The sequence below is a fragment of the Notamacropus eugenii genome, chromosome 2 (assembly GCF_028372415.1).
Source record: "Notamacropus eugenii isolate mMacEug1 chromosome 2, mMacEug1.pri_v2, whole genome shotgun sequence".
Lineage (NCBI taxonomy): Eukaryota > Metazoa > Chordata > Mammalia > Diprotodontia > Macropodidae > Notamacropus > Notamacropus eugenii.
In genome coordinates this window covers 3,003,221-3,013,438 of record NC_092873.1, presented here as the reverse complement: position 1 = coordinate 3,013,438, position 10,218 = coordinate 3,003,221, and the positions used below count along the sequence as shown (strand labels likewise).

General features: G+C 39.5%; 1 protein-coding gene across 1 annotated transcript; it reads left to right on the top strand.

The window, feature by feature from the left end:
• The first annotated feature begins 1,145 nt into the window (after positions 1–1,145).
• LOC140524253 (proteoglycan 3-like) lies at positions 1,146–5,966 on the top strand. The gene is made up of 6 exons (XM_072638633.1): positions 1,146–1,220; positions 2,115–2,287; positions 3,076–3,335; positions 4,801–4,932; positions 5,297–5,408; positions 5,785–5,966. The coding sequence occupies exons 2-6, from the start codon at positions 2,227–2,229 to the stop codon at positions 5,841–5,843; spliced, it is 624 nt and encodes a 207-aa protein (XP_072494734.1). The 5' UTR covers positions 1,146–1,220; positions 2,115–2,226; the 3' UTR covers positions 5,844–5,966.
• Positions 5,967–10,218: the final 4,252 nt, after the last annotated feature.

Genomic DNA, 10,218 nt, shown 5'->3' with positions numbered 1-10,218 from the left:
GACTTCAGCCAGGCCTGGCTCCCTATGTAGACCACATGAGCCATATACATCGTGGCTTATTCACCTTTTTCATGCGTTCCTTAATCTATAGGTTAGTATACCCACTGTTGTCTGCCCATCATTCACATCTCATCCATTTTTTAAGGTTCAGCTTCAATCCCTTATTTTCTAGACAATCTCTCCTGACTTCCCCAGCTCACAGAGATCTCTGCCTTCTCTGAAGAGTCATACTACAGTTTGGTTTATCACTACACTGATTCTCTTGGTGTCCCACGTCAATTATTCTGTGCTGCTTAATGATAAAAACAGCTCCTTATGGTGAAGAATTATGTAACCATGTCTTAAAGTGAGGATGAGGAAAAATCTGGGTTGAATCCCAGCTTTGCTACTCCCACGGCAAGTAGATGATGCAGGGGATAGAGTGCCAGGCTTGAAGTCAGGAAGACTCACCTTCCCAGGTTCAAATCTGGCCTCAGACACTTCCTAGCTGTGTAGCCCTGGCAATTTGTTTCACTCTGTTGTTTCAATTTCCTCATCTATAGAATAAGTTGGAGAAGGAAATGACAAGATCCTCTGTGATCTTTGCCAAGCAAACCCCAAATGGAGTCATGAAGAGTCAGATACAACTGAAAATGATTAAACAACAAATTTTGCCACTCCCTAACAGTATAATCCTGGGAAAGTCATAGGATCATATATTTAGGGCTGGTAAGGGGACTTTCAAGGTAATCTGGGTTAACTTTACAGACAAGGAAACTAAAGATAAGTCCAATGAGACTCCAATAGTAAATGATAGGGCTAGAATCTTAACCCTGGTCCTTAGAGTCCAAATTGAGCCCTCTTTGTATCAAACTTGCTATCACTTTTCTCTTTCTGGGCCTCTGTTTCCTCACAAGTAAAGTGGGGATACTCATATTTGCATTACACACTTCATAGGGTTTTTGTGAACACCATGTGTACACATAGGGAAATTTCCAGAGCAAGATCATTCTTGGAGTGGACAAATGGCAGGAGACCTAGGACATCAGCTGGGTGATGGGCAGCCCTGGAGAAGGGATGTGGAAAGACAGTCATTATCACTTTATCTGCCTCCGTTGGGTTGATGCAATCTCTTCTTCACCCATTACTTCCTCCAGTGTCCTTCTATAAGACCCCATGAAGAGCATGCAAGCTCACAGAAATTATGAAGATCTAGTCTTCATCCCTCCTTTCCTGAAGAGGTGAGTTTCTCCTTGCTTGAGGCAAATGGAACCCAAAGGCTAGCATTCAGTTTTCCTAAAACCAATGCTTTTCTTTCTTTAAGGAGCTGCTAAGCTTCTTAATATTCTCTGAGAGATGTCCTAGTCACTGTTCATTGGCTTAAAGAACATACTGTAAAGTTTTTGATTCTTTGTGATTGTTTATTGGCTAATCATTGGGCTCTTTAAACCCTTACAGGTGGGAGTTCTTTTGTTTTTAGAGGTTGGAACCAAGATAATAACATTAGCAAATATGGATATGGCATTTAATATGTATTGTCTTGTGGCCACTGTGTAAGACTAGATCATCCCAATCTTACAGAAGAAGAGACTGAGGTTCAGAGGGGTCAAATGAATTGCTCAAAGTCACATATCAACAAATGGCAAAACCTGGACTCAAAAATTGCTGTTCTAATTTCAACTCTAGTGCCTGCCATTCTCATCTATTTTCTTTTTATTTCCCCCATGACTTCATTTTGTCTGGAATTATAAAGTATTTGTGATCCTTGGAGCTCCTCTCAGTTGTGGAATTGGGAAGCAGGTCAGGAGCATGTGGTTGGATACATGTTGCCTTCCTGAGTTTTGAGGCAGGAACAAGCTTTCTAAGCTTTGAAATCCCATGCCTGAGTTATTTACTGAGTAATTGGGCTTGCCACCATCCTTCTCCCTGTTTCCTTTCCTCTGTGGCTTCCATTATTAATCTCCCAGCCTACGTGGAAGACTGGAGCACTATCCAGCATACACATCACTCAGAAAGTGTTCTTTGAACCCTTGGAGAATAGGAGCTGAATTGAGGGTTCTTTTCTCTCATCCTTCTCCTTCCCTTTGATGCCTTTTCCTTTCTTTACTCCCTATCCAATTTCTTCCCTTTTACAGGTCTTCCCTTCAATCAAGAATTTAGTGTTTATTTTGGCCTGTGGGTGGCTCACTGCAGACCTTTGGTTCTGGAAGAGAAATCTTAGGAGCAACTGCTTCTCTACTGGTAAAGATGAAATTATCTCTCATCTTATCACTTCTCCTGTTGGGCACAGTCTCTTCTCTTCATCTGAGTGAGTATCTTCCCACTTCCCCAAATCCCAGATCCTTTTCTCTTTTGTCCCTCTCTACTTTCCATACACTTGAGACCATGGCTCATCTGAATTAGATTTTCAGTCAGACCAAATCTGGTTAGATGACCATAGACTAAAAGTGTCAAAGCTGGGAGAAATCTTAGAACATGAACAGAGTTTCACTGCTGGAAAGGAACTTAGAACATGGAATGTCAGAAGAGATACTATATTTCAGATAATCTGACCTTTTTATATATAAGAAAATTAAGGTCTAGGGAAGAAAAATGGCTTGCCCAGGATTAAATAACTGTTCAATGACAGATGTGGGACTCAGATTCAAGTCTTTGTAACTCTTAGACCAATATTCTTTCCACTGTACCAAATGGAACTCAGACTCTGGACTCTTATTAAAAGGACAGAGTCCTTATATTTGGGTCAATAAAGAATCCCAGGGATCAAGTCACTGACAAGTTGAGATCCAAAGTTCCTTCTTAGGTGACACTGTGCACTGAGGTAATTGAGACTTGGGAACTGTCCATGGTATTTAGGGAAGCATGTTCTTGGAGAAGTATGGTACTGAAAGGGGAAGGCCTCCTATAAAACAATAATTTGGGATGTGAAAGGGATCTTCAACATCACTGAATCCAAGTCCCTTGTCTTATGGCTGAGGAAATGGAGACCCAGAGAGGAAGTGACTTGCATATGATTACATAATGAATTGAAGAATGAATCTAGAACCTTGGCCTTTTCCTTCTCAGTCCAATACTCTTTCCATTTTTCATTCCCAGAAAATGAGGCTCTTGGGCTAGAGGCATCAGAGGGAGAAAAGGTCTTGTCTCAGGAGCTAGAGATTCCAGAGGAAGGGGATAACTTGACCATTTGGGATGAGGACGAGGATGATGATGAAGGGGATGAGGTTGAAGTTGCTGAGGATGATGACAACCTTTGCCCAAAGGAAGAGGATGTAGTCCATGTGACGGGTACCCCAGGCTGTGAGACCTGCCGATTCCTGATTGTTAAGAGACCAAGGAGATTTAGAAGAGCTCAGGTGGGTGAAAATGAGATGGGGACAAAGGCCGTGGGAGTGGGGGAAGAAGGAAGATAGGAAGGAAGGTTAGTCTTTTTTTAAAATTCATTTTCCATGATGAAGTACTGAAATAAAAATGAGAGTGATGGGGCAGGAGAAAAGGGAGAGGGACGTATTGAACAGAAATGTTCTTAGAATCATAATAATAGAAAATGCCCAGACTAGAAGGGACTTTAAAGATCATCTAGCCAAACCTCCTCAATTTCCAGACAAAAGCAACCAAGATCTAGAGAAGTTTTAATTTGCCTAAGATAACACAGATAGTGTCAGATCTGTGGCTAAAAGCCAAGTTTCCAGATTTCTACCCCAGGCTCTTTTCATATTACCACTCCAAGATTTACTGCTGAAATAATAGCATTAAGTTTACCTTAATGGATCTGATCATTAGCAAAGAATGGAAAATGCCCTGGACTGAGGGCTAATCTAAGTTTGAGACATAGAGCTGTCATTTATTGGTTGTGTGAGCTTGAACAATTCACTTCATTGCTTTAAGTTAATTTCCTCGTTCCAAAAATGAAGGCAACACTGCTTAAACCACTCTTCTTCTCTCTCAGGGTTGTTATGAGGAAATAATAACGATGAAAAGTTGAATTTATATAGTGCTTTAAAACGTACAAAGTGCTTTTCATAAATTATTTCACTTGAATCTTAAAATAATTTCATGAGGTAGGTACTATGTGTATTAGTATGCTCATTTCATGATAAGAAAATTGAGACTTAGGTGTTAGATGCTTTGCCTATGGCCACATAGAGAGGAAATTTTCTTATTTAATTTTTTTAATTTAATAAATATATTTTCTCTCTCTCCCCTTTCTCACTGCACCCCAGTGGGGGAAAACCCAACAAAACCCTTGTACCAAAGATACAGAGTCAAGCAAAACAAATTCTCACATTGGCCAGGTCCAAAAATGTATGTCTTACTCTGTATATTTAGTCTGCTACCTCTGTCTAGAAGAGAAATGCAAATTAAAGCAACTTTGGCATTTTACCTCACCTGATCAGATTTTTGAAGTTGGGGGGGAGGGAAGAAAAATGATGAATATTGGAAGGGCTGTGAGAAAGCGGGCACATTAACAAATTGTCGATGGAGCTATGAATTGGTACAGGTCAAAAAACATTTTAAAGAACAATTGGAATGTGAGTTATTATTATCTTAGGATCTCTGTGAGAGTCTCATATAATATTGTATTTAAAATATTTTGTAAACCATAAAGCTATATACGTAGATCATTTTTCCCATTCTCTTCCTTCTCATTCTTTTCCTTCTCATCTCTTTTTTTCTTCCTTCTTCTCCACCTCCTTTCCTTTTTTTTTTTTATCTCCCTGAAACCTGCTATACCAAAATTTATGGAGGCCTCAGAGTTTAAGAACAGGAGGGATTCCCCATTCATGCTTCTTTCCTCATCTTTCTTTTCTTTCTCTGCAGAGAATCTGCAAACGTTGCTACCGTGGTCATCTGGTCTCTATCCACAGCTCCCACACCAACCTCCGCATCCAACGTTTGGCTTGGAGAATCAAACGGAGCCAAATATGGATTGGAGCCAAAGTCAGGCGCAGGGTAAGAAAAGAACAGAGAATGACTCTGGCCATGCAGCATTTTTAAATGCTCTTTAAAGAGTCCCAGATGACTACCTAGCCATGGCACAGCCCTTTATTCACCTGGCTTTGAGAAAGCCCCAATGATGTTTGCTTGATGATATGGGGAGGGGCATGACTGAAAGAAGGCTGTGTTTGACTCTCAGTGGCTTTGGTTTGGACAGTTCCTATCAATATTTGCCTGTTTACAATAGTGCTTGTTTTGACCCGATACCTATAATGCTCTGGTGTTCAGAGACTGAAACTGTCAGTTTCCTGTATGGCATGTGTGAAGCTCAATTTCATGGTCTTTGCACCTGACCTGTCCTTTCCCATCTGATCTATAGTTTTGCAGAAGGAGATTTTGGTGGGTTGATGGGAGTCGTTGGACATTTTCTTACTGGGCAGCAGGCCAACCTGGAAATGGTGGGGGCCGATGTGTAGCCTTATGTACCCGAGGTGAGTAGGACAAGGGAATCTGGGGGATGTGGTAGAACTGGGGAAATGAGTAGCAGGGAAATCTCTCCTATGGTGTTTCTATTCTGTTATGTCACATAGCATGACCCATACTCTGGTCTCCAGGACAATTTGGTGGTGGAGTCAGGAAACGTTTTTGGGATGGGCAGCCAAGGAATATGGGAGGTAGTCCTAATGAGAGGTTTGTTTATTCACTGGAATCCCATGCTTAAGGGTCTTTCTGAGGGAGAGGTCTCCAGGTTCTTTTGGGGCCACTGTGAAGAAGAACTGAATAAAGGTGCTGGGCACAAATGAGCAATAAAGTTCCTTAGAGACCACAGAGAGGAAGCAGAATGTGAAGTAGTAATTTTCTTAACAGGGGGTCATTGGCGTCGAGCCCCGTGCAAACGTCGCCTGCCTTTTGCCTGCTCTTACTGAACTGGTTCCACTGAAGAATTCAGTTAAGATCTACTTCACGATGCCACTGCAGGACTTGACTCGAGGCCTGTCTCTTCCCCTTCCTTTTGTTTCCTGAAATAAACTTGATTTCTGAAAATTAAATCGTTGTTCTCTCTTCTTTGTCCTACATATGGCATTCTTTCCCTGATTTTTACATGCAAACATTTTGAAAAGGTCCAAAAAGTTTCATTCTTAAGAATTAAAAGGGAATGATAAAAGGGGAATATGTGTTCCTGTTTTATAGGACCTAGAGCTGGAAGGAAACTTGGAAAATAGATAACAGAATATCATGGCTGGGAAAGACTTGAGAACATATAATATTGAACCATTAGGGACCATAGACTATAAAATATAAGATGTTAGAAATAGAAGGGGGATGCAACTGGACAGCACAGTGGCTGAGAATTCTGAGCTTGGAATCATGAAGACCTGAATTCAAATCCTGCCTCGGATACTTACTAGTTGTGTGACTCTGGGCAAATCACTTAACCTCTCTCACCCTCAAAAAATTGAAAACAACATACCTACTTCACAGATTGTTGTAGATAATATAATTGAGACATTTTGCAAACCTTAAAGCACTCTATAAATGTTAAAAGTTATCATTATTGTTATGTCAAAACTGAGGACCTGCAAGGCTTAGTGGTTTGCACCAGGTTACATGAATGTTGAGTATCATTGTCAGAATTAAAACTTATGGAATAACAGAAGCCTCAAATGTCCTCAGAGTTGAGAGAGCTGAAGAACAGGCTGAAGTCACTCAGCTACCAAGATAAAAACTCGAGAACCACAGAATTTATATTTCAGGTCTAGGAAGAAGTCTTTAATTTTACTGAATCCATCTACTCAAGGGTTCTTAATTTTTCTTTGTGATTTGAACTCTTTTGACAATCTGAGAAAGCCTATGTATCCATTCTCGGGTTAATGATTTTTAAAAACACAGTAGAAAGAAATACTTTATTTTAGTTACAGGTTAGTGAAAATAAAGATGTAATTTGTCCTAAGTTCACAGATACCTCCCTGCCGAAATCTATCAATGGACCCCACGGTCTTATTTGATCCTCATAACAACTCTGTGAAGTTGGTGTTATTATTATCCACATTTAACAGATGAGGAGACTGAGGCTGAGAGATTAAGTGACTTTCCTTGTTCTAGTTCAACCCATATCTGAAGAAGAATCAATTCTATGAAATCATTGATAAGTGGTCACCTAGTTTCTGCCTGGAAATCTTTAATAAGTGGGAAACCACCCTATTCCAGGGTATCACATTAATTTGTAGACCGATCTAATTGTTAGGGTGTTTCCGCAGACATTTACATTGAATTACTCTCTGTAACTTTCACTTTTTGCTCTAAAGGAATCACAGAATCCCCTTGGCACAGAAAAATGACAGAAGAGTTGAGTAGTTCTTGAAGATGGAGCTAAAAGGATCCTTAGAAGCTACCTCGTTCAATTTCCTCATCTTATTTTTTAAATTAAATTATTTTATTTGTTCTCAGTGTTCGACAATCACTTCCATGTATCTTAGATTCTTTTCTCCTTCCTCCCTCTTGTTCCCCCCTCCCTCCCCACTCCCTTCCTGAGATCCTCATCTTATAAATGAGGAACCTAGGGTCTAAGGAACTTGAGGGACTTGCCCCACATCAGAAGAGTAATCAATATCAGTGGAAGGATTTGAACCCAGGCCTTCTCTCTCAGAGCCAGTTCTTTTCACTGTATCATACTACCTTGCCAGGCAGGTGTTCAATTTTTTCATCATCCTCCATTATGATAGTCCAATCAATCTTGAGCAGCAATCCTAACCCTTTCTCCCACCATTTCAATTCAAACCCAAACAAATCTTTTCATTGTCAGTCTTCCTTGTTGGGCGCAGTCTGTTCAGTGATTTAGGGATGATGACACTCCTTTGTAGCTTTTTATCTTGTGTTACTTACACTTGCTTTCACATTTCTTAAAATCTGAGTTTATTAGATGAGATCCCTGTGCAGCCACATCGGTTTCTTTGGGTAGTTTCTGCTTTCTTCCATGATTTGAATTTTTTGGTTTTATTTTTAAGAATTTCCTATCATTCTTGTGGAAACTTTGGTCCATTGGGTCCTTCTTATCTTCTCCCATGACCCTTTGAAACCTGATCTTCATAATCCCATAACAAATGGTTTCTCCATATCATTTCACTTTTAACACTACAATTTTGTGTTTCATCTTTCCTGCATATCAGATGAGTTTACAATCTCCAGCATAGTGGTAGACATAGACATTTTGAAAACCTTTAGCTTCCCATGTGGAAAAGAGACAAATGAATCCTATATTTACCTTCTTTAAGACTTTATGTTTTATTTGATTCATCTCTCATCACCACTGGGCAGCAGGTGGTGGTGGGTGTGGGGGAGGAAAGATTCTGACTCTTAAACTAGTTATATAACTGGAAAAATCACTTAGCCTCTCTTGATCTCAGTTTTTTCATTCTTAAAGTAGAGCTAATAATATCCTATTACGTACTTCACAGGGCTGTTGAGAGGAAAGTACTTTTGAAACCTTAAAGGGCTATAGAAATAATAGAATATGATTGTTACTCCTTGGACCCCTGGGGTACTGGATCTACCCAACTCTACTGGTTTGTCATGGAATGAAACTGCTTTTCTCTCTAACTAACTTCAGTTTGGTTGTGAAACCAAATGGAGTGAAACAGAAGAAAAAGAAACAAGATAAGGTAAATTCTGCAGAAAGTTTAGGTGGGAATGTTTGTAAAGGGTATAAAGTTGTTTGATCTTTTCTGGTCTAATCTTGTTTGACGTACTGAGATCAGATAACCTTCTTTAAGGGTCCTCTCTCCATTCACAATGAAGCTAATGAGACATGAGAGCTTTTAGGATAGAGGAGACACTGAGGGTTTTAGTGGAAAGAACATGGGTTTGGCTACCATTAGACACAAACTAAGATGGGAGAGGGTAGGGAGAGAAGAAAAAAAGGGGAATAAAGAAATTCACATGATAACTTTGTATATTTAAAAGGAATAGCCAGTTGTACATAGCAGATTTACAGTCTTATGTGCAATCATCTTTTAAAAATTTTTATATATATTTTACCATATTTTTATATACGCTGTTATGGAAATGCTTATTTTATTCCACAAATTAAAAATAAAATACATTTTTTGTAAAAGAAAGAAAGAACATGGATTTGGAGTTAGGAGATTTGAATTTGAGTCCTGGCTCTCCCACAGACCTAGACTGTGAGCTTCTCGACCCTTCAGTTCTCTTTGCCCCAGTTTCATCATCTGTCTAATACCATAGAATTATAAAGATTAACCAAGACAATGTTGGTAAAGTGTTTTTATAAATTAGAAAGTGCTATAAAATATGAGTTATAAGAATTATTAATAATATTAAATGAGCATAATGAGAATACCATAAACCTTCTTTCTAAGGCAGTATTTATAGATACTGTGGCAGTCCTCCAGATTGTCCAGGGTCAGGAAAAATACAGATCATGTACACATATCCAGAGTCAGTTTCAGTAATAGGGCGGTAATAGTACCATTGTACTCTGTCTTCATCAGACTACATCTTGCATATTATGTTCACTTCTGGGCACCACGTTTTATATAGATCATTGGTAAAGTGGGCAGTGTCCAGAGGAGACATCTAAGATGGTGTCCAAGAATTCATGTCACATGAGGGTTGATTGAAGGAACTGAGGACATTTATCCTGGAGAAGAGAAATCTCAGAGGAGACATGATGGCTGCCCTCAGATCTTTGAAGAGCTGTCATGTGGAGATATGTTCTATTTTAGCTCCAGAGAGCAGAAGTAAGAGCAATATTGGAAGTTACACAGAGGCAAATTTAGGCTTGATGTCAGGAAAATGTCCTAATGATTAGAGCTTTCCTTATGTGAAATGTTACATGGGTATTGAGTATCAGAGTCAGGATTAAAACCTATAAAATAACAAAATCTCTGAATGTCCTCAGAGCAGAGAGAACTAAACAATTGACTAATGTCAACAAGCTGCTTAGGAAATAATGAGTTCCCCCTCTCCCACTCCTGGCAAATAATGGATGCCTTCATGCAGAATATGGCTCACCACTTGTTAGCTATGTTGTAGTAGGAATTCTTTGGGGGGTATGGATTGGACTACATGGCCACTGAGGTTCCTTCCAGCTCTGACATTCCATGATTCCTTAAAAATCAATTTGATGAGCAGGGCATTTACCTAATTGGGGAATCAGGGAGCTCTGGGATTGTTTTCTCATCTGTCAAATAGAAGGAAGAACATATAGCACAAGCCAATGAAAAGCCTTGAATACAAGAAAAGGCCCAACTTTAGAATCAAGGGATGGTGATTCATAGCTTG